This window comes from Quercus lobata, chromosome 11 (genome assembly GCF_001633185.2).
Source record: "Quercus lobata isolate SW786 chromosome 11, ValleyOak3.0 Primary Assembly, whole genome shotgun sequence".
Classification (NCBI taxonomy): domain Eukaryota; kingdom Viridiplantae; phylum Streptophyta; class Magnoliopsida; order Fagales; family Fagaceae; genus Quercus; species Quercus lobata.
The window spans coordinates 30,549,224-30,573,952 of NC_044914.1; the positions used below are offsets into that span (position 1 = coordinate 30,549,224).

At 36.9% G+C, this 24,729-nt stretch overlaps 1 protein-coding gene and 1 long non-coding RNA gene across 2 annotated transcripts; one reads left to right on the forward strand and one right to left on the reverse strand.

Moving 5' to 3' along the window:
- Nucleotides 1-1,302: 1,302 nt before the first annotated feature.
- On the forward strand, nt 1,303-18,907 carry LOC115968271 (DNA polymerase kappa). Its single transcript, XM_031087610.1, has 14 exons — nt 1,303-1,597; nt 2,157-2,329; nt 2,731-2,904; nt 3,085-3,208; nt 3,297-3,397; nt 3,513-3,599; nt 13,343-13,438; nt 13,605-13,725; nt 14,231-14,359; nt 14,815-14,906; nt 16,105-16,216; nt 16,366-16,697; nt 17,536-17,846; nt 18,609-18,907. The coding sequence occupies exons 1-14, from the start codon at nt 1,471-1,473 to the stop codon at nt 18,724-18,726; spliced, it is 2,097 nt and encodes a 698-aa protein (XP_030943470.1). The 5' UTR covers nt 1,303-1,470; the 3' UTR covers nt 18,727-18,907.
- Nucleotides 18,908-21,792: 2,885 nt separating this feature from the next.
- On the reverse strand, nt 21,793-23,653 carry LOC115969041. Its single transcript, XR_004086854.1, has 2 exons — nt 23,163-23,653; nt 21,793-22,091 (listed from the first exon to the last, which is right to left on the reverse strand). It is a non-coding gene; the product is annotated as an uncharacterized LOC115969041 (long non-coding RNA).
- Between the last annotated feature and the right edge of the window lie 1,076 nt (nt 23,654-24,729).

Consider the following 24,729-nt stretch of genomic DNA (forward strand, 5'->3'; position numbering starts at 1 on the left):
CTTCATCGGAGAGGGTTTGGCCGGTATTCTCCGGTCTCCTCTTTGACTGTTTGTTTCTTGTAGGCCTTCCACCACAGAAGTAGCCCACCGAAGCCAGATCATCCACCTTACTGATTCGGAGCGATATCAACATCATTTGAGAAAGTATGTTTTACGAAGTTCTCCTCAATCGAAGCAATATAGTGCTCAACACTTTGGGCATGTTTTGTTAACAAGGAGGCTAGTTGGTCACCATTCCTTCTTGTGTGTGACACTTGAAAAGTGCGGAGCTCGTGTGACTATTGAAGATGGTAGATGTGATTTTTCTACAATACAGATTGCAATCACAAGAGAATTACCCTCAAGGATAATTTCTTGAAAACCAATGTCTCGAGCAAACAACAAACACTCTTCAAAAGTTTTAGCCTCAACCTCCAAGGTACCTAATGGTTGTAACTTTCTTGCTTATTGCAGCAATCACCATTATGTGACAGTCATGAACTATAACCCCAATCCTAATCTGGCGTTGTGACTGAAAAATTGGTTGTCAAAATTTTTTTAAGGTGGGCCAAGTTGGGTGCGGATTAGCAAATTCACAAATTTGCCTAACCTAACCTGACCAACCTATATTTAATATATATTTAAAAAATATTAAATAATTTTATTTTTGATTTTTGATTTTTATTTATTTATTCTTATAAATTGAGTTAGGATAGAACTACATGATATCTTACTAACTTTGAAGCACTAATAAAATAGTTCGTGTTTTTTTTTTTTGAGGGGGAAAAGAGTTTGTGTTGGTTTAGTGCTATGCTCAAGTTTATTAAGTTATAAATTTGCTTTTATTTGTATCGATGTTGTTCTAATGCTCAATTTAAAAAAAAAAAAAAAAAAATTATCCAACTCATGGGTTTAGCCCAACCCCGGTGAGTTGGGTTGGGTTAGGTTGAATTTTTTTCAACTCAACTATGGTGGGAAGGATTGCAAAAACCCCTTAACCTGATCTAAGCACACTCCTAATGACAGTTAGTAGATTGTTAATGATAGGTAAAAAAAAAAAAAAAAAGTAACATTAAAAGTAAGCCAAAATAAAAAAAAATCAGTACAAGCATGTGTCAAAAAATTGTGAACTGTTTTTTTGTGTGTAATCTATGTATATCAGCATCTTATGATTGGGTTGCTTGGGACTTGTTTGATATTTCTCCGCAATTTAAAAGCCCTTTTTCTGGATCTTGCATTTGGCCCAAATAATCTACAATTGTGTGCACTCACTCCCAGTCCCAGACCCAATAAGATCTGGTAAACCTTGTTGGAACTTGCGAATTGGGCCGAGTGTTTGTTTTCCCATATTTCTATTGCTGCAACGAGTTCAAAGTCAGATCGACGTTCAAATGTTGAACAATGACAATGTGGCCCATAACAGTCGAGCATTTCCATTTTTAGCACTCCGTGGCTTGTTGAAGAAGCGTTTGAAGAAAGTGGAAGAGAGAGATGGAGAAGGAGAAGGAGAAGGAGAAGGAGAAGAGCGAAAAAAGCATTTGTTCAGGCGATATTGATCACACTGAAACGCCTCGCCCATGGCAGTCTTTTCATACTGTTTACACCAACGCAAAAGCAGGTAACCATTTCTTTCACACCCAACCCATCATAATCATTGCAATTCTCCATACACAATTGAACCTAAAAATAATAATTTCCGTCTATTAAATTTGTTAACCATTTTTAAGGCTAGTTTGATCATTTACTTGATTATACTACACAGATAAAAGTTTGAACTTTTGATTCTCGTATTCACACAAACTGAAACCTTTGTTTTTGGGTTTAATTATTTCATATATATATATATATATATATGTATGTATGTATGTTTGTGTTGAAATAGGTGGTCTTTGTAGAAAATGATGAATTTAACCATTTAATCTAACATGGGTTTATCTATTTATTTATTTATTTTTATAATATTTTTCATTAGGAGTAAGGTGGAGACAGGATTTGAACCTACGAACTTATGCTCCGATACCGTGATAAATTTAATCATTTAGCGTTTGTTTGGGAATTGTTTATTTCCGGTAGCTTATTTGTATACTTTGAGACAAATTTGAAAAAAAGTGAAGACAAAAAGGTAATCGGCAAATGCACACTTAATCTAACATATTGTGTTATTTGTGGGATTCTAGGTATGGATGGAGTGGACAAGGAGAAAGTGCAAAGAATAGTGTATGACATGAGCAAAGGCTCTAAGTATTTCGAGAACGAGGAACGGAAGGAGGCCTTTATGAGGCAGAAAATTGACAACATGCGTGCTCAGTGCGCAAAGCTCACGCCAACTGCTATATCTCAGTATCAGAAGGTATGTAGCATGTGAAGTGGAGAATGCTTGTAAAAAGAAATGGGGAGAATCTATTTTAGATATACTGACTACTTAGATATGAGCTCACTTTTTTCATGTGTATTAATAATGTATGAAATCTATTGAAAATTGGAGAAGATTTTATATTATTTTGCTGAAATGTTATTGTACAAGAATTATAATTGTTATGAGTGCTGACTTTATGGGTGCAAAGTTACAAACTGGAACTCTTCCTTCGTGTTCTCTGATACAGCGTAGAGTGCAAAAATCATTCCAAGTGTTTACTTTTTATTTTTTTATTTTTTTTTTGTTAATTTTTTTTTATTTGTTAGCTATCTGTGTGAGATACTCCTATTGAAGAAGCACGCAGTATTTTGGTTTATGATTTATCCTATTTACAGGTGGCAGATAGAAGAATATTAGAACTAGAAACTAAACGTGACTTGTCAAGAATTTGGCTGCACGTAGATATGGATGCTTTTTATGCAGCTGTTGAAACATTAAGTAACCCATCCTTGAAGGGCAAGCCAATGGCTGTTGGTGGCATGTCTATGATTTCTACGGCTAATTATGAGGTTGGGAATGCATGATGTAATCTTTCAATTTTCAATTGGTGTATGTCATTCTGGACATTTCCAATCATGGGATTGATTTGCCAATTCCATTTCAAAAACTCCCTTCTAAAATTTTTGATTACCTTTAACTTTACTTGGTTCCTTAATTTCTATTTGAAACCTGATCTGTTCACTCTGCAGGCACGGAAATTTGGTGTTCGTGCTGCAATGCCCGGTTTCATTGCACGTAAACTATGTCCTGAGTTAATTTTTGTTCCCGTAGATTTTAAGAAATATACTTATTGCAGTGATTTAACTAGAAAAGGTTAGATGTCCGAATCTTGAGACAGATTCTTTGTTAGAGCTTTTTTGTTAATCTCTGATCATTGCTTTGCTTGTAATCTTGTTCTTAGTTTTCCAGAAGTATGATCCCAATTTTATGGCTGCTAGTTTGGATGAAGCATACCTTGATATAACTGATGTCTGCAAAGAGAGGAGCATGACCAGTGGAGAAGTAAGTTACCACATATAATAAATTTATGCCTACACATTTGGTATTTTTACATGGGTTCATTGCATCAAGTGGCTTTTAATGTTAAACTGCTTTTGTTGGTATTGTCTTTGTGAAGATTGCTAAAGAACTTAGAACCACCGTTTTTGAGGAGACTGGTCTTACATGTAGTGCTGGAGTGGGATCAAACCGCTTGCTTGCTAAGGTTCTACACTCTATTCTCTTGATATTGTCTTCATATCTATTTTGCATCTTCTCAACACCATAATTTAATTTGAGGCATGTAACTAATAAACATAATGGGTGTATCCATTCTGTATTGTTTAGAGAACTTCATATTTTCTGTAAGAAGCCATGTCATCCATGTCATTTTAGTTCATGGGAAGACAAGTTGCAAGGAATAGATGTGTTGATATCTTGCTTGAAAAAGTTATATCTACTAGAAATAAGTCTGCTTATGAATCCTTCTCCTCCTCTTCCTTTTTTTTTTTCCACCACAGTTTGGTTTTTTCGCATATCCTCACTTTTATCCCCCTCCTTCAATTTTGTCTACCCCATCCCCACCACCTCAGGTGTCTAACCTTTCTTTGCCTAAACTACCTAACCATGTACCCGTCCCACACACCACACCAAATATATCCACTGTAGAAACCTCACAAAAGATCTCTCCTACATCTCGATCTTCAGGTCAAGGGGGTAGTAATAGGTCTTTTTGCATTGATGCAAAATTATTTTCTTTTTCTTTTGATGGGGGCGGTCTGATTCATATGCCTTGCATGAGACACACCGGAATGTTTAGAGCTATATTTGGGTTGGACGTAGAGGCATGGAATGGATTCTTAATTGTTTTGCCGATATACGTGATTGGGTGCTAGGACATGATGTCCATTGTAAGACACTCAGGGAGGATGGGAAGTTGATAGAGTTTTGTGGTAGATCAAATAAGGCTGGTCTCTTCATTGCTATATTGATATTTTATGGTGAGGCTTGGAGAGGTTGCGTTATGATACCAGCAAGTCTCAATCGTGCTGGTTGGTCAGTGATCCATAAAAAACTAAGAAATTTTTTATATGGTGCAAAACTTGCAACTATGGCCGGGGCACTTTCCAAGAATTTTGGTGGTGATGGTCAAGTAGCTGGGAAAAATTTACTTGTTTATGGTAACTAGCAGAAGTCAAGGTTTTTTGAAAATATGGGAGCCATTTTTGGAAGTAACGTGATTCATGGAGATACTACAGTAAATGTTTCAGTTATAAGGCCCTTAGTTGGCCCAATGTTTTAAGTGGTGGGCTGGAATTCTTTAAACCAACAGGTGGGCATGCAAAAGCCCAACCCGTGGCTTCAGCTAGCCCAAAAGGCAAGGGCCACTTAGACTTGCCCAACCCAATACTTCTAAGTGTTGAGAATACACTTTCTACGTATACGAAGGTGTTAGGCAAGTGTTCGAGAGATAGTGGATTGCTAGCAAGTGGTGAATCCGAGGCATCGGTGATTGAGGTAGTGCCGGATCAAGGTGGAAGCTCCTCTACCTTCACCAATTCACAATCTATCAGGATGGAGGGAGGTCTCCCCGACGAAGAGGCGAAAGTGTCGGAGGTTAGCTATTTTGGGCTCACTAGCGATGTGGTGGGTAGTATGGGTATGGGGGCCGAGAAATTGGCTCCAATGACTGTGGGCTTGGTCCAGCGGTAGCGAAGGAGATGCCGATTGAGTCTAAGGCTATCAATTCTCTTCGTCTGAGTCAATGGGTTGATCAAAATCGGTTTTTTCCTCTTTCGGATATGGGTAATGAGACGGGTTTTTGTTCTGGAGAGAGGGATGCTTTCACAGAAGTATCAAGTGAAGGCGGAGATCAATGGTGTAATCCCCAAGCTGATTTTGTGTCACCGAGGTCCTTGGATGGGGCTGAGTTGCTACAGGATGGTTCGGAGCCTCTGCTTCTACAGTGGAAACACAGTGGTGTCAATTCTAGTGGTTTTTTTCATGGGGAGGAAGAGAGTTGTTCTCTGGATTGTCCACCATTATCTAGGTGGGATTCTAACGAGCAGAGTGAGTTGGTGGCAACCCTGGAAGTCGAAGAGGGTGAGATTTTGGGGTTAGAGGTGATAAATTCCAAATTGGTGGTGAGCTTGATGAAAAGTTTCTACAGAATTGTGGATTTTCCTATTGTAAAACATGAAGCTCAATGTTTGGCTTTGTTTCATCTTCTAGAACAAGACTGTGTTGATGTGGATAATTCTGGGTCTTCTAAGGGACCAGTAAACTCAAGGCAGAAAGGGCTTAGAGAACTTAGAGGTCTAATTTCTACAGTTAACTATGACTGGGGTCTCTTCTAAAAGGAGGAACTGAGGTTCTTCAGCTAGTTTAGGGGCGATCACTAGTTTTAAATGAGTTTACGACTTTTATCCTAGAATGTTAGGGGATCAAATAATCCTCAAAAGCGAGAGGTATGTATGAATCTTCTTAAGGAGTGGACTTGTGATATTGTTTGCTTCCAAGAAACCAAATTGGCTTCTTTAAACTCTTCTGTAGTTCGGAGTCTTTGGGGTAGTCAGTTCCTTGACTGGGCTGTTTTGGATGCAGTTTACACTGCAGGGGGGGTTCTACTTGTATGGGACAAAAGGGTATATGAAAAAATTTATGTTTCTATAGGTCATTTTTCTGTTAATGTTTTACTAAAGGGGGTTGTGGATGATTTTGTATGGGCATGTACAGGAGTTTATGGTCCTAATGATGATAACCAATGGGGATGCTTTGTGGGAGGAGCTTGCAAGGGTGCACTCTAGGTGGAATATGACATGGTGTTTAATGGGGATTTAAATATCATTCGATATCCGAGTGAGAGATTTGGTTGCAAGTCTTTTATCCCGACTATGTTTGCATTCTTAGATTTCATTAAGGCTAACTATCTTGTTGATTTACCCCTTGAAGGGGCTTCTTTCACCTGGTTTAGAGATTCAGGGGCAGATTGTATGTCAAGAATTGATAGGACATTGGCATTGTTGGGTTGGGTGGATCATTTCGGGAATGTGTCTTAAAGGGTACTTCCTCAGGTAGTTTCGGATCATTGTTCACTCCTAGTGGAAGTTGGTGGAGTCTTTAAAGGTCGTAGTGCCTTTAAGTTTGAGAATATGTGGTTGAAAGATGAGGGTTTTGTGGAGAGAGCTCAGCAATGGTGGAATGGGTATTGTTTTTTGGGTTCTCCTAGCTTTATTCTAGCTCAAAAATTAAAAGCTCTTAAGGATGATTTGAAGAACTAAAATAAGGAGGAGCTTGGTGATTTGGCATTTAGGAAGAAAAGCCTTTTGTTTGAGCTTTTGGGTCTGGATGCTAGAGAAGACTTGTTGGGTCTTTCACATGAGGAACAAACTCGTCGTACTCAAATTAAAGGTGATATTGCTCATTTAGCTTCTTTAGAGGAGGTTTCTTGGAGACAAAAGTCGCAGGTTTTGTTTGTGAAGGAGGGTGACAATAATACTCTTTTCTTTCACCGAATAGCGAACTCCCATAGAAGAACTAATCACATTAGAGGTATAGAGGTGGATGGTGCCCTTTATGAGGATGAGGAGGATGTGCGTTCTTAAGTGGTTCAATTTTATCAAGGTTTGTACATGGAGTCTGATACATGACGCCCTACCATGGATGGTCTAGAGTTTGCCAGCATTGAAGAAGATGAGCGACTTTCTCTTGAAAGGGATTTTTTTGAGGAGGTGGTACAGGTCCTCCAAGAGATGGAGGGTGACAAAGCTGCTGGTCTTGATGACTTCACTATGGCTTTTTTTCAAAAATGCTGGAGTGTTGTGAAAAATGATGTTATGACCTTTTTTTGATCACTTTCATAGGAGTTCAGAGTTTGAACGGTCTTTGAATGCTTCTTTCCTATCTTTAATTCCTAAGAAAAATAATGCACTGAATATTAAAGATTTTCGTCCTATTAGTTTAGTGGGCAATGTTTATAAGCTTTAATCTAAGGTGTTAACAAACAGATTGAGGAGGGTGCTAGATAAACTCATCTCTAAATCGCAAAATTCTTTTGTTGGTGGAAGACAGATTTTGGATTTAGTGCTTATTGAACAAATGCCTTGATAGCGGACTGAAGTTTCGTACTCCAAGAGTTGTTTGTAAGTTAGGTATTGAAAAAGCTTATGATCATGTGAATTGGGATGCTTTATTTTATCTGTTGGAGAGGATGGGTTTGATGGAGGAAATGGTTAAAGGCCTGTGTCTCTACTGTACGTTTTTCAGTTTTGGTTAATGGATTTCCTGTTGGTTTCTTTGGAAGTTCTCGAGGTTTAAGACAAGGTGATTCATTGTCTCCTCTTCTTTTTCTTTTGATCATGGAGGTTCTTAGTAGGATTCTAAAGAAAACTGAGGAAGGTGGTCTTCTTCGGGGTTTTCATGTAGGACCTGTTAATTCTACTGGTATTCGTATTTCATATCTACTTTTTGATGATAACATTCTCTTTTGTGATGCTTCTAGGGAGTAGTTGCTCTCAATTAGGTTGGCTTTGACTTGTTTTCAAGCCTTTACTGGTTTGAAGGTGAATGTGGGGAAAAGTGAGATTGTCCCTATTGGAGAGGTGAGTAACATTCAATCTTTGGCTAACATTCTTCAATGCAGGGTGGGTAGTGTACTTATGACATGTTTGGTTATGTTCCTGGGTACTTCCTATTAGACAGCCTCTATCTGGAACCCTATTTTGGAAAGGATGGAGAAGAAGCTGTCGGGCTAGAAGCATCTTTATTTATCAAGGGGTGGTAGGCTCACCTTGTTGAAAAGTACCCTCTCAAGTCTTCCAACTTATTATCTTTCTCTATTTACTGTTCCTAAAGCCGTGGCTATTAGATTAGAACGCATTCAGAGGAATTTTTTGTGGGGTTCCTCAGAGGAGTGTCTCAAATACCCCTTAAAGGCATGGGAGAAGTTATGTTTCTCGCTTGAGCAGGGTGGTTTGGGAATTCAGAAATTGGTGCCTTTTAATCAAGCTTTGTTCGGGAAATGGCTTTGGAGATATGGCCATGAATCTACTCATCTTTGGCGGAGGGTTATTGCCATGAAATATGGGGAAGGAAAAAGGGGGTGGAGAACTAGAGTTTGTCTGAGGGCTCATGGGTGTGGGTTATGGCGAAGTATTAGTGAAGGGTGGGAGAGCTTTTCTAAGCATTTCACTTTTGTGGTGAGAGATGGTTCTCGTATTCTTTTTTAGCATGATAAGTGGATTGTGGATAACTCTTTAAAAACTCTTTATCCTCAGTTATTTTTGTGTTCAGCCAATAAGGAAGCTTCTATTTCTAATGTTTTGAGTCCTTAAGTGGGTGACAGTCTTTGTTGGAGCCTTAATGGAAGTGGGAAGTTTGACACTTGGTCTTTTTATCATAAGATTTGAAATGTTACTCCTTCTAATTTCCCTTGGAAGGGCATTTGGAAAGTAAAGGTTCCTAAAAGGGTAGAATTTTTTATGTGGACAGTAGCCCATGGTCAGATTCTCATTTTAGATAATCTTATGCTCTGTGGTCACCCCTTGGCAAATCTTTGTTATATGTGCTGTTGTGATGAGGAATCTATGGATCATTTTCTTATTTTTTGTCCGTTAGCTCATTCTATGTGGATGCATATGATTCAGCTGTTTGGGATTGATTGGGTCATGCTAGGCTGTTTGATGTGGACTATTTGGATTGAACGTAATTGATGTTCTTTTGAGGATATCGAGAAATCAATAGCCCAATTGTTAGATTTGTGCCAACAGATTCTCTTCCATTGGTCTCGGTGTGGGGGTCTTTTGAATTGTTCTACTATTATTGATATTCTTTTCTCTCTTAGAATAGGATTTTGATTCCTACATTTCTTTTTGTTGCTATGTTGTTCTTTGTTCACTACCGTGAACTCTATGTATCTTTTATTCTTTTCTATTAATAATATTACTTTTTAACCTATATAAAAAAGCAACTAATATCGGAAAGGCAAGATTAAAAAAGAAAAAAAAAAAAGAGACTATACAAAATTTTTAGGAACAACCCAAAATTAGATATATTTTTTTTGATAAGTAATAAGTTTATTGATATCAAAAAAGGAACACCCTAGTACACAGGGAGTGTACAAGGGGTTAAACAATTCAAGAACAAAAATTACAAGAATCTAGGAAATCAAGAAAAAAAAAATGATTGGTTTTGCAAAGCAGCCAACTAATTTGTTAAAGTTCTAAAGAAAAATAAATTTAGGTCTGGTATGGATCCCTCATTATCTTCAAAGCACTTACTATTTCTCTCCCTCCAAAGACACCACAATACGTAATAGGGAACAATTAACCATATATACCCATTTCGATGACGACCAATCCGCCTTGCCAACATGCTAGAAGCCCCACTATAGATTGCGGTATAACCCAACTTACTCCAAACAAACCAAACACCATAGACCACATATCCATAGTAGCCGGACAATGAAGAAAAAGATGATCAACCGATTCACCATTACACTTGCACATGTAGCACCAATCGAATATCCAAATCTTCATTTTTTGTAAATTGTCAATCGTTAAGCATTTCCCTAAAGCAGTAGTCCAAACAAAGAAAGTTATTCAAGAAGGAATCTTTTGTTTCCAAATACTTTTCCAAGGAAAACAATAGTCATTGGAGCCCACTAAAAGACTATAATAATCCTTAACCATGAAACCCTTCTCTCTATCAGGTTTCCAACACATCTTATCCTCACCAAACCCCTTTATTGAAGCACCATATATGTAATCCATGAAACCCGACAGAGCCTCTAATTCCCGAGCATGCACACCCCTGAAGAAACTTAAATCCCAAAAGAGGACTCCATTAGCAAACTTCATAAGCTCAGCCACACTAGCCTCCTTATCTTGGCAAAATCTAAACAATTTAAGATAGCTGACGGCAAGAGATGTCTCACCACAATGGTCTTGCCAAAAATTCATCCTAAACCCATCCCTAATATCATATAGAATGTGGTGAGAAAAAGAAGGCCATCCCCGACTAATGTATTTCCACAAGCCAACACCATATGGACCATTAACAGACCTAGTACACCAGCCACCCCATCCACAGCCATATTTCACCTCTATCACTTGTCTCCAAAGGGCAACCTTTTTCGTCCCAAATCTCCATAGCCACTTCCAAGCAAAGCTTCATTAAAAAGTCTGACCTTCCTTATCCCCAAGCCACCCGAAGAAATGGGGGCAAAATTTGTTGAACAACATCTTTTTGGAAAAATATTAGCAAAAAAACATGCAGATGAAACATTTTAGTAAGTTGGACTATTTTTGGAACTCGAGTTTGTTTCCTCTTGTGCGAAGTCTGATGTGGATTAAAAAAAAAAAAAAAAATGGAACTCAAGTCTATGAAACTCGAGTTCCATTAAAATGTAACTCGAGCTTCCTAGACTCGAGTTCCAAGCGGGTACAAATTATTCACAAGGAACTCGAGTTCTATTCAAATGGAACTCGAGTTTCCTAGACTTGAGTTCCACCCAAGAGTAAATCGAGTTTTTCAAACTTGAGTTCCAAAAACAGTCCAACTTACTAAAATGTTTCATCCGTATGCTATGTACCAAATTTTTTTCTAAAAAGCTACTATTTGGCAAATTTTGCCAAGAAATGAGAGTACAAATAGTAGCCCATTTAACCAAATGAAATTTTGGTTTGTCACCAATGCCACCCCATAAGAAATTCTGCTGAAATTTCTCAGTTCAGTTAGCCACAACAGCAGGTATAGGAAATAAAGATAGAAAATAAGTGGGTAAATTAGATAATGCTTTTAATTAAAGTGACTCTACCTCCCTTGGAAAAATACAAACGTTTCCATTCCGCTAATCTCCATTCTATCTTCTCCAGAATTGGGTTCATATTGTCTTATCCTTAAATTTAGCTCCCAAAGAAAGACCCAAATATTTCATTGGAAGAGTATCTTGTTTACAGCCAAGGACATTCAACAATAAGTCAAAATTATGCACCACACCAACAGGAACCAACTTTGACTTGCCTAAATTTATCTTTAGACCAGAGACCGCCTCAAACCAAATAAGGATCATGCGGAGGAACAAAATCTGATCCAAATCAGCTTCACAAAAAATTAGAGTGTCGTCCGCAAAGAGAAGATGAAACACCACCAAGGATCTTCCCTTTTAATTACCCACACCAAAGCCTGACATGTGCCCATCATGTGACCATCATGGACAGCTTTGTCTCAATCCCTTGGATCTCTCAACCCATCCACAAGGAGAGCCATTAAGTAGAATAGAGAAGCGAATTGTAGATATACAAAAGAAAATCCACCACCTCCGTTTAGCAGAGAACCCACCTCGTTCTAGTAACTGCATAAGAAATTCCCAGTTTACATGATCAAAAGCCTTCTCAACATCTAGTTTGCAAAGTAGCCCTAGCAAACCAGTTTTCAATCTACTATCAAGGCATTCATTAGCAATAAGTACAGGGTCAAAAATCTGTCTGTTCCTCACAAAAGCATTTTGTGAAGCTGAAATATATCTTTCATGATCGTGCGAAGTCTGGTGGCTAAGACCTTAGTAATGATTTTATAAACCCCCCAAAAAGACTAATGGGGTGAAAATCCTAGATTTCAATTGTTGCATTGTTTTTAGGGATGAGAGTGATGAATGTTGCATTCAAACTTTTCTCAAACTGACCTTTGGCAAAAAAATGATGAAACACAGCCATAAGATCAAGTTTGAGAATCCCCCAACAAGCTTGGAAGAAAGCCATTGGAAACCCTACCATAGGGACAAGTCTGATGACCAGTTGCTCGCTTACTTTAGTGGCTCTCTTTTTGACTGGTCTAGAGCTTGGGGACTCACCTCTAGTGATTCTATCCCTATGTTCCTTAGTTCTCTTCTCTGTTATTAATTTGCTTTTTGTTGTCTCCATTTGTTTTCTTCTTTTTTTTCTTTTTCTTCACTCTTTTTGTTTGTTTTCTTCTCTTTATTCTCTGTTCTGCCTTGTGTTTTCATGAGGTAGCTTTTAATATATATCTTTCTTACTTATCAAAAAAAAATTCTGTATGACATCAAAAATTTCTGCCTCCTCAAAGGGTCAATCTAGCTAGTTTGCATTATCGCCGGATATCATTGGAAATACCAGGACTTCTGGAAATGGTCGATCAACTTGCTACTCAGAGTATAAATTCATGAAGAATTGGGTAATACAATCAGCAATCATACCTTGATCGGAAGACAAGTTGCCATCAACCATAAGGCTTTCAATACCGTTATTTCTTCTATTGGAATTAGCCACTTTGTGAAAAAATCTGGTGTTGGCGTCTCCTTCCCTTAAGTGCAGCACCCTGGACTTCTGCCTCCAACTAATTTCTTCTAAAAGAGTGAGCTTTTCAATATCGGTTTAGAGATTAACTTGTTCTAACTTTTCCTCAATTGTTAAAGGATGAGTCTCCTCTCTATCATCCAAATCATTCAATTTGTTCCAGAGTTGTTTCTTAAAAGTGACATAGCCAAACTCCGATTCGTTCCACATTTTTAGATCCAACTTCAAAGCTGCCAACTTCTTAGCTAGCATAAAACTAGTTCCTTGGAGCAAATAAGATGCCCACCAAGCCTTCACTTTATCAACAAAATTCTCCACCCTCAATCACATATTTTCATTACGAAAAGGAGTTCTACCTCACTAATGACTCCCCCTCCAATAGAATTGGGAAGTGGTTTGGAAGTACTCTGGACAGCCTTTTTTGGGAAAACAGAGTGAAGTGATCTGCCAAGAGTGGAGAGAAAAGAAACTGATCTATTTAAAATGAGGTTTTAATCAATCATCCCTGGTAAAACAGGGTGCAGTCAAATTTCTAGATTTGTGTTATCTTTTAGCTGTACTTTAACTTTCCATGGCAGTAATACAATCAAACCAAAGTGATTAAGGTCCTTTATGTTTGTAAAGTTTGAAACTCTTCATATTCCTGTTTTCTCAGGTTTGCTCAGATATAAACAAGCCAAATGGACAATTTGTCTTACCAAATGATCGGATGGCTGTCATGACATTTATATCCTCACTTCCCATACGGAAGGTATATTTAATTATTTGTTAATTATGATCTGCTGCAGTCAACTTAACATGGTTTTTTAATAAATAAAGATAGCTTGCAGAATGAGAACTTGCTCTCTTTTGTAAATGTTTTTGATGAAGTCCTCAATTTGATTTACATTTCTTATCATACACAACTTTCTTTACAGATTGGGGGCATCGGTAAGGTCACTGAACATATTTTAAGGGATGTTTTAGGAATAAATACATGTGAGGATATGCTTCAAAAAGGTGGTCTCCTCTGTGCACTGTTTTCTCGTTCTGCAGCAGGTTAGAGCAGTAGTCAGTTCTTTCTACCAAGGTTTTATTGTCAACTGAAACACATAGCTTTTATGTGCGCCTGTTATATTGTCATATAAACTCAGAAATTATACTCTTTACATTTTATCATTTCTTGCATTTTATATGATTGCAGCTACTTGTTTCAGTTCAAGATCTGCATGTCCTTTTTTCTCCCCTTTGCTGGTGTTTATATTCTTGTATTTTCTTCTTCTATTCCTTTTACCCTTTGGGGAAAACCCCTGGTGTTGGGGGGGGGGGGGGGGTGTTGTTAGGGGAAGGGGATCAGTCAACAGTGGTTGGTCAGAGCAGTAGTTATTCAGTTTATGATGTCCTTATTTTCTTAATCCTGTACATGTTCTTGCCTTATCTAGTTCTCTTATTACATTTTGACTTACACTGTTACACACCATTGGTTTTTTTCTTTTTCTTTTTGAAATTTTTTTATTGTTTATTAGTATATCACCACAATGATTATATCGTATATTCATTGCAGATTTTTTCCTCTCTGTGGGACTGGGGCTTGGGCAAACTGAGATTCCTCAAGTCAGGTCACGGAAAAGTATCAGTAATGAGAGAACATTTTCATCCGCAGAGGATGAGGCATCATTTTATCAGAAATTAGGTAGGTGGTCCCTTTTTTGCCCTTTTGCTTAACAAATGTGTTATATATTGCTTTGTAATACCCAACTGGGCTTAGTTTGGGGTGAAATGTCTCACTCTAGAACCCTGCCCAGCCAATTTTATGAGCCAGATAAACACATCTTAAATATTTAGACCAATCCTCAAGACTTCAAATAATAAGATGTGGCTGAGTTCAGTTCACCCAAGATTAATTCATTTATTGTTCCAACTACTTAGGTTGTGCTTAAACCTTTAGTCAAAGCCTAGTGAATAAAATGCTGACTGGCATTTGAAGTTGTTTTTAAAGCTTCTAAAATTCTTACAATTTTATGTGTACGTATATCAATTCTGTGGATTTTATGGCTAATATGGATGACATTCTTGGTCAAAAGGATATGTAGAAAATGAATTATATTTTTTTTTATTAAGTAAGCCTTGTTATGGTTATGTTTGCAGCTGATCTTGCAAAGATGCTATCTGTGGACATGCAGAAAGAAGGTCTTTCTGGGCGAACATTGACTCTAAAATTGAAAACAACTACTTTTGAGGTGCTTTTTGTTGCTCCATTATGGTTCTCTGTATAAATAGAGTCAATATGAACTCATAAGAGATTTATTCATGTACAACCCATATCTGGTGTATGTAACCCCAAGTAAAGTCTCATAAATTCCATGAGGTATGGGTTCAAAACCTCTAGTCAGCATCTTGGGATCACCTCCATGAGATTCCTTGGAGATTAATGTGTGTGGGACAAGGGGATTACACACGCTTGGGAGTTGGGTCTCTAGACACCCTTGTTTAAAATTTTTAAAAAAAAAAAAAAAATCGCGTTCTACTTAGATAGTCGTTATTCTTAATTGTGAGAAAAAAATAAGAGGGGAAGAGGGGGGGGGGGGGATGCATTTTATTCCCACCTTGTCTTTTACGCTCCATTTGAAATATTTTACATTGAAAGCATTTTATTGAAAAGGTCTTCATTTTACAATGTTTGGTTGTGTACCTAAAAATGCTCAAGAAATCATTTTTAAGCGTTTGTTTCATAGTAAAATGATAAAACTCTCCTAAATCTCACAACCCATCAAATCCAAACAACCACCACTAGTTCGGCACAAACAAACCCACCACCTAAATCCAGGCAACCACCACCAGTTCGGCATAAACCCACCCACCTCCACTCTAACCAACCAAATCCACAGATCAGAGGGAAATAAAAAACAGTCAGCCCTTTACCGCAACCCACAAACCCAGCCACCATCACGATCCACAAATCATTCCGAAAACCCAAATCAGGGGGGAAAAAACCAGTTTCAGTTCTCGATCTGAAATCCCATGCGGTGGCGAGATTGGAGCAGATCGAGATCAGAGTGGTGGCAAGATGGGAGTAGTGCAATTCAAAGCTTCTCCACCACAATTGTGAGCCCACCTCTTTGCTGACCACCTTCGTGAGCAAGAAAGAGAGAAAGGAGGGGTGGGTATGTGAGAGAGAGTGGCAGAGGAGGGGGGGTCTGCAAGAGAGAGTGGAAGAGAAGGGGCGGGGCTCTTTTCCATTTTGTAAAATGTTTTACCGATTTTTTGGCCATAAAACATTTTACAAACCAGAAAATGTTTTACAAGTTTGACTACATTTTACAATGGAAAAAACACTATAAAACACTGAAAATATTTTACAATGAAATAAATGGAACGTTAGTCATCACTAATGTGTATTTTTTGTGCTTAAAATTTTACGGACTATGTGACAAACAGGTTAGGACCAGAGCTGTGACTTTGCAAAAGTATATTTGCTCAAGTGAGGATATTTTGAAATATGCATCAAAGCTGCTAAAGGCTGAACTTCCAGTCTCTTTAAGACTGATAGGTACCACTCAATTTGTGCTTAATTTTCTTCTTTATGAAAATAGCTCAATATTTATTAAATTTTCCATGGAGAAGGGTCCATGTTAAAATTTAATCTTGCACCTTGTGTACCTTTGTGTATGACATTGCAGCTATATATGCTTATTTCAGGCTTGCGATTGTCCCAGTTCAATGCAGACAAGGTTGTTGCTCCTGCTGATCCTACACAAAAAACTCTCACCAATTTTTTGATATCTGGAGATGCGTCTAGGGAAAGTATGGTTGATAGTAGTTCCATGGGCTCAATTGTTGATCACCACTTCATGAATGATACAGAAACTGGTTTTTCTATGGGTAGCCATGAGGCCTGTAGTTATGGTGGTAGGGATTTATTGGACAGCAGCCACTTTCCAGATCTGGAAGATGATAATTGTGCTATTGGCAACAATGATGGAGAAATGCAGAAATTTCATGAGCCTTTGAATGATGAAAATGGAAACAAGGTATGCGAGAATTCAAAAGACTAATTCATAATCTTGACTCAGACCAGAATGTAATTTTTTTTAATTTCCTAGGGTTGAATCTCAGTAATAACGCTGTCCATAGAATTCAAAGAACCCATGGGGTGAATCCACCATGTGCAGGTTCAGTTCCCATCATTTCCAACCAACAACAACTAAGAATTTAAAGTGTCAACCTTAAATAATGGGATGGTGGACAGCAGTTTTTAAGTCCTAACATTGCAGGTTGCTTGAGTTAAATTACCAAGCAAAAAAATGAAAGGTGTCAACTAATTCTAAAAGCTAGAGTGTTATAGAAGAAAACCAAAGTCCAAGGAGAGATTGCGCAAAGCAGCCCCTTTAGCTCAACTCCAGAAAGCTCTTATCCTTAAAATATTCTGAGTCTGCTCCATCCATAAGCACCACAACAAACATATTGGAGCCATTCCCTTGTTATAGAATCTGAGTTACCAATTCTGGAAGAACCTTACCAAATGATGAGAACAAAAGGCACCAATGCAATAACAAATGCTTGCTGATTCTCTGACCTGTTAACATAGCCAACAGTTCAAAAGGAGCTTATTTTTCTAATAAGATTACATATGGTGAAGAACCCAGCTTTCAAAATAGCCCAAATCTCTTTCCAAGGAAAAGATTATTGCTAGAACCCTGGCTATAATTTGAATTTTGATTGATAATGTAAATTCAAATGATTTCTTAGTTACTCTTATGTGTAGTTTCTGTTGAGATCTATATTTAAATGCTTTCTATTTTATTCTTGAGTTGTCGCTTTACTCGAGTTTTTTCTTGTTCTCCGTTTCTGGATTTTGCTTTTGTCTAGGTGAATACCCCAGAACGAAAATCTTATCAAAATGCAGTGTCTGAGTTGAAAGCAGATTCTTCTTCTGTGCCATTTGCATTTTGTAGCCTAGATGAAGAGAACAAGAGGGCTAACTTGCCGGATGATGATACAGTCTCTTCATCCAATCAGGGAGAGCTACTTCTGTGGGTAAATGATTACAAGTGTTCACTATGTGGGATTGAATTACCACCTTGTTTTGTTGAGGAAAGGCAAGAGCACTTTGATTTTCATCTTGCTGAGAGACTTCAGAAGGAGGAATCTCACTGTGACACAAGAATGCTGAGACACAGGTATTTTGAATTCTAGTTGTTATGCTGGTTATAGGGTCCTTGCTTGTTAGCCTTGGAAGTGATTGATAAACAGGTTGGGTTTGAGTGGTATGCGGACAGTTTAAATGCTTTGTGATAAAATATTCAACTTAGTTAGATGACTAAAATCAATGATACTAATATTTACCAAAAAAATGATTGCCTAATTAGTTCCACTAGATAATTTCCCAATTTATTAAATATGCATGCTATATGGCATGATAAACTAGTATCCTTCCTGATAATTGAAAACCTCTTCCATCTGTGTAACACTGTAACTTGCCTTACGTCCATGTGCAAATTATGGAGATCAGCAAAAGGGGGAGTTGAATAAGTTGTGAAATTGAAGATTACGGCTAGAGTTATGGCATTTGATTTGTAAATGTACAAACTAATTTTTTCTCATAAATGTCATTACTCTCTCCCAATTTATAGTTGGACATTAAGCTGATTTTTTTAGCAAAGTCCCCCCCCCCCCCCCCCCCTCCCTCCTTCTCTGCTTGGGACATGGATTTGTGCCTTCCAGTGCTGATAAGATCTTCATGCAAGATGCAACATCTTTTGTGTTTTTCTGAGTGTCAACTCTCAGTTTGATATTGTTAGCAAATAATTTGTTCCTAGAGCTAATGAGTCACCATTGTTAATTACATCTCTATGATAAATTTATAGGTTTGCTTTTTTCATCTTCAGTCTATATATAACAAATATTTGATTTGACAATTGACAAGTTTGAAACCTCATCAGGCTTTCCCCAAAGGATAACATCGCAAGCCAAAGAAAACGAAAAAAGCAGAGGGCTTCTCCAAAAGATAAGGGACATATTCCAATAGATCTATTTTTTGTTAGTAGTCAGAATTTTTAGCATCGTAATCTATATGTTGTTGTCCGTATATAGTTTTCTATGCTATAGCGAAAATCCAGTGTATTAGTGATTAATTCTTCTATTCATTTATTGCAACATGTGCAATATACTTATTTCAGCCCTGTGTCACAATATGTACAGATTTCAGCTCTGATAATAAAAATCTCTGGTCTTCCATACATCTTTCAGTCTTGTAAACACATCTTTTTCCCCCCTTTATAGTATGTAAGGAGATAATGAAACTCTATATATTCACTCGTCTCCCTAAAATTTTAGTTTCCCATTTGTTTTAATGGATATAAATAATTTAAATTCTCTTTTCTTTCCTAACCCCACTTTGCCCAACTTTGCAAAAATAGTTTTAGGTAAATATTTTTGAGTCTTCAAGAAATTTTATGAATAATTTATCTTGTTAATTTACAGTTTTACACAACAGTTTTTATGTCAAAGGTTACAAGAAATATTGAATAATATATATATATATATATATATATATATATTAAACCTTTAAACAAAAAATGAGAAATAAATTTAAGAAGGTTACATGAAATATTGAATAATAATTTAAAAAAAAAAAAAAAAAACAAACAAACAAACAATAACAAAAACAAACCAACCAACCAGCCAAACAGCAACAAAAAATCCTATGTTATGGACTTATGGGCCTTCCAAGGTTTGGCATTTGAATGGTAATTTGAATGGTAATTATTGTGACAACAATGTCGCCTTCTTAGGTGACACTATTTGCTTCATTAATAAGTTTTGGTAAGTGACACTACCTTTGTAGAGAATATGCTGTTGCAATGGATTTTTGAGGACAGGGCCGGCCCTAGAACTAGGCCACTTAGGCAATTGCCTAGGGCCCCCTATTAGAGAAAGACTCCAAATTTTTGGGCAAAAATTAATATATATTTTTGAAAAAAAAAAATTTGGAGATCTAGGGAAATAATAGTTTTACATTTTTTTTTCTACTTTTAAGAAGTCCCAAAGAATTGAATAATGTTAGAGATAACACAACTTTAAATAAATGAGTCTTACAAATATATATATGTCAGTAATCACAAGAAATAATTCAAATAGAAAAATGCTAGAAATACTATAAGTTTTAGTTCGAAGCCTTTACAAATTGATGTGACGTATAATATGATTTGTGTACATTAACAACCTATTAAATGCATTTTTGAATTACTTTTTGTGATTAATGATACATCTTTGTAATTTTCACGTTGTAAAATTTATCATATTCCTAACATCATTCAAATATTTGTTTATTATTTTCTTGAGGTGTCACTAATCACATCATTACTATATCATTTGTAAGTGTTATTGTAGTAAAATTTGTTATACTTTTAGCATTTTTCAAAAAAAAAGAAAGAAAACATATTACAAATAAAAAGAATAGATTTTTGTTTAAAAAAAAATTATGATATTAAATATTACTTAAGTGATGACAAAAAGGCCCCATTTAAATATATTGTTTTAGACCTTCAAATTTGTTTGACGCCCTGTTTGAGGAGTTTATTCCTTTAATTGATTTTGGTCAAATGTGAAACCCAAACCACATGGAAGAATGCATTGCCGTTAGTTGTTGGAGTAATACATCATTTGCATTATATTTTGGCGTTCACTTTTGAAAATTGAGTGAACACTAACCTTTGTAAACTTATTTAGAAGTCGTACTTGTGAGTTTGATGTTTTCCTCAAAACTTTTTAGTGTTGTTGACTTTTGATATTGTTGCATGCCATGTGTTTGGTGAAATTTCTTTATGGTTTAGAGCTCATTTTGCCTCAATCTGATGGCTTAGAAGCCCTTTGAATCCTTTTCTTGAGCATAGAAAGTAGAAACCAAACATGAAAGAACTAAATGAGCTTCACAAGTCATACCAATATGATATAATCATACAAGGCAAGATCTCCTCCTTCCTCATGGTCTTGTTCAACCCACGGGGTAAAAATATCCTCAGATCAAAACTGAAGTTGAACACTAAGGACATACTTGCTGGGAATTCAGCATGGTCACATCTAGGTTGCACAAACATGCCATTTTTGGCGTCGTGTCCGCGTCCGACATGTGTTGGACACCGAAACGAGGACGACACGCCAAATTCCGGTGTCCGGCGACATCCCTCTTTTTTTTTTTTTTTTTTTTTTTTTTTTTTTTTTTTTTTGACACGGCTCCGACACTGCACCGACGCAATTCCGACACGCCAGCAGTGAAAAAAAAAAATCACAGATTTTGACCGGTGAACTTACCAATACCATTGATTTTGTGATAACCCTAAAATAATATAGCAAGTTTAGAGTCTCTTAGACTGAAAATTGAAACCACATCTCAAGTTCTTCTCAACCCACACTCCCTCTGTCGCTGCCGCTGCCCTCTGTCCCTCGCCGGAGTTAGATCGGGCCGATCGGCGAGCTCTGACATCGACGCCGTACCCTCTGTCCTCTGTCCCTTCCGATCTCTCTCTCTCTCGGCGCGGACCGATCTCTTCTTTGTTCTCTCCTTGTTTGTTTGTTTGTTTGTTTTTTTTTTTTTTTTTTTTTTTGCTTCTTTCTTTCTTTCCGATATTAACTTGAATGTACTGTTACTTACTTCTTATAACGCATTTTGTTTTTGTTTGTGTTTTTTTTTTTTTTAACTGCTGCTATGGCTTGTGTGCCCTCTGTCCTTTTTTTTTTTTTTTAGTTATAACTTAAATTTGTTTTTGTGTGTCTTGCTATAGTTTTATTTATTTATTAAAGTTAAATATTGTAGGTGATTTTACTAAAATGAATATTGAAAGTGCTTGAAGATTTTGTGTATTGTTGTAGTACTTTAGGTGTTAGTTTACTTATTTGTAGTTCTTACATAATTTAAATTCTAAACATAAATGTATTTTGTCTAAAAATATTAAAAAATATGCCTAAATATAAAATTTAATTAATTATTTAACCGCCATGTCCCCACCGTGTCGTGTCCTTATTTTTCAAAAATTGTTGTATCCCCGTGTCCGTGTCCGTGTCCGTGCAACTTAGGGTCACATACACACCATAAGGAGTAGTACTTAGAACCAATGCCACCAACCAAACACACTAATTTTCCACCTCAGATAGCAGTTTTTAATGACAGTAGAATTTCTAGTCTGTGCTTCATAGAATTAGAAGAGACGTTGCTCAATTTGAAATGGATTGAGAGAAATTACTCAACCAGTGAATCACTTCCGAGGTTTGAACCTGGTACACCATTTTACAAGAAGTTCTTCAACATTAGCATCCATTCGAGTCCCAACTCCTCCCCAGACCAACATGTGGGCATAATCTCCAAATCCTGAACCTGTTACTTCATGCACAGCCTTAAATCCAATTCTTGTGTAGAACCTAACAAGCTGCGAGATTGAAAAAGTAAAATCTATTATATTAATAGAAGATTCAGTCATCTGAGTAACTGTTTAATACATTATTTCAAAGAGAATTTAACTAAAAACACACATTACTGGACGAAGGACAGGTGCCAAAGCTAATTAATAGGTATCTTCTGTGGCCATTTAATGGCTACTAAACGTATTTAATTGAACAGCAATGCTACAGACACAATATTTTTCATAATATATTTTGAGATTACAATATATTATTGATTTTCACATAAGATAACTATTAGCATGATTTAGGGGCTGTTTGGATTGCAAGTTTCCATAACTCAATTCTCAGTTTCTATAACTCATGACTCAAAAATAGTGGGACCCATAGCAAAAAGGTTGTTTGGCAACGATAACTCTGTTTCCATAACTTTGTTTCCATCACTCAATTCTTTGATTTTTGAGTTATGATTTATGGAAACTGAAAACAACCAAAGGCTGTTTTCAGTTTCCATAACTCATAACTCAATGGCATTTCCATAAATAAACACACATGGAGGGACCCACAGCTGCAACTTTTGACTCTTTTTTTTCACTTGTTCGGTCTTCAGTTCTGTTTTTTTTTTTTTTTTTTTTTTTTTTTAGTACCCAAACTCATCGAAGCTAAAAAAAATTTAAAAAAAAAAAAAGTTGCACCGGCTGACAGGTATGGGCCCACAAATAGTGTGAAAAATATTGAGTGATGAGTGATGAGTTATGAGTGATGAGTGATGAAAATTGAGTGATGAAAAAACCTTGGCCAAACAGCCCCTTAATTTTCTATAATTCATAACTTGTTAACTCAGCAATTATGAAAGAAAAAAAAATGTGTTCCTATAGACACTAACTTATTGTTACTAGAAATGCAAAGGAAACAACCGAGTAACTCTGGCACTGCTTGCATTCGACACATTATACTTTTAAACAAAGGGAGACCACATAAAAAGAAAATATCTACTGGCTGCGAATAGATTAAGGTAAGTATTGCTTTTCCACTAGCATTTTTTTTTCAATCAAATGGACAATCTAGATTAAGGTGAAGATTATAGGGTAGACAAAAACCTTGGAATGGTAAAGATCAGAATCATTGATTGCAAGTAACTCGGCTGTTTTGCAACCACAATCATATCCATATCGAATAGCAACAGCTCCAAGGAACAAACCAATACCAAAGTGAAGAATTGTCCCTTGCAATCAGACCCTTATTAGCCCCTCAGCCTTCCCAAGCTCTTGGCCGTGATTCTGAAAAAGGGGCCTAGAGTTTGGAGCTGGAGGTCAGGGTTTTGGGCTTTTGATGGGTTCAATATCTCTGACATGGTTGGTACAGTGTCTTCAAATTTATCCTTTCTGTGTTCATAGTGGGTGGTGCTTATTTGGAGGGAATTCAAATGTGTTTTTTTTTAATATGGTTTGGGATGGAGAATGGAGATGTAGGATTAGGGATATTGGGATTATTGAAGGAGAACTGACTTGGGTTCTAAGATTTGGTAAAGGAGATGCAGAACATGAAAGTTTGTCTGTAATTGCCATATCTGATAATATGTGGTAGTATTTGTGGCCAGCGACAGAGCTATTGTTGGACGTGGGCAGTGCACTCCGGATTTAAAAAAAAAAAAAATTTAGTATATATATAATATAGAAAAAAATTGCACTTTACTCACTTGTGGTTTGGCCCATTTTAACAATGCCCACCTGTGGTTTAAAAGTTGTCACTTAACCCACCTGATGTGGGCTCCGTTAGACCCCCATTACCCACCTCTGCCCTTTCTGTTAGAAAATCTCATTTACTATATAAGCCAAAATTAGAATGCAATTAGAACCCTAAAAAAAGACTGAGCTCTCTTCCCTCTCTCTACCTTCGAACCCCCAAAAATCCCTAAACCCATAATCCCTTTCTCTCTTTACTTTGATTGCCAAAGCTTAATTTCCGAACACTTGCAAGCAAAGAGGAGCTGTGCTGAAGCTGAAGCCTGGGTTTTCCTCTATATCAGGTATGAAATGAGTTTCTAGGGTTTACCATTGTTGTGTTTATTCTTTTTCAATATGTAACGATTGATGAAGGTGATTCGGATTAAAGTTTTTCTGTCATAAAATTAGTGGTTTACCATTGTTTAGGTTTTGTTTTTTTATAGTTGACATTGATGACTGTAGTCCCTAGGAATATTTAGGTTGTCTATGGTCCCATGGAGACAAATTGTTTAGTTGGTTGTGTTTCTTGTCTCTGACCCCACGTTACCTGGTGTTTGCTGTGCAACTAAAATTATTTTGCTTTTGTCATTGGTGCTCTCTATGCGTGTGTTGGTTATGTATTTAATTACTATTGTTTGTGTATGTGTTTTAACTCCTGCAGATGGTTGCTGGAATTCGTTTTGATTTTACCATTCACCATAGTGGGAATTTTGAGTGGAACCCTGGTTTAGAGTATGTAGGTAGTGAGGTATCTACAATAGCTAATGTTGATCCAAATCTACTAAGTCATTTTAAGATACAAGACATTTGTGCTGAGACTGGGGGACCTATTAATAGTAGGATTTATTATTTAATACCTGATGGTGACTTAGAGCAAGGGTTAAGGTTAATTACTTCAGATGATGATGTGACCTACATGTGTGAACTATATGCTGAATGG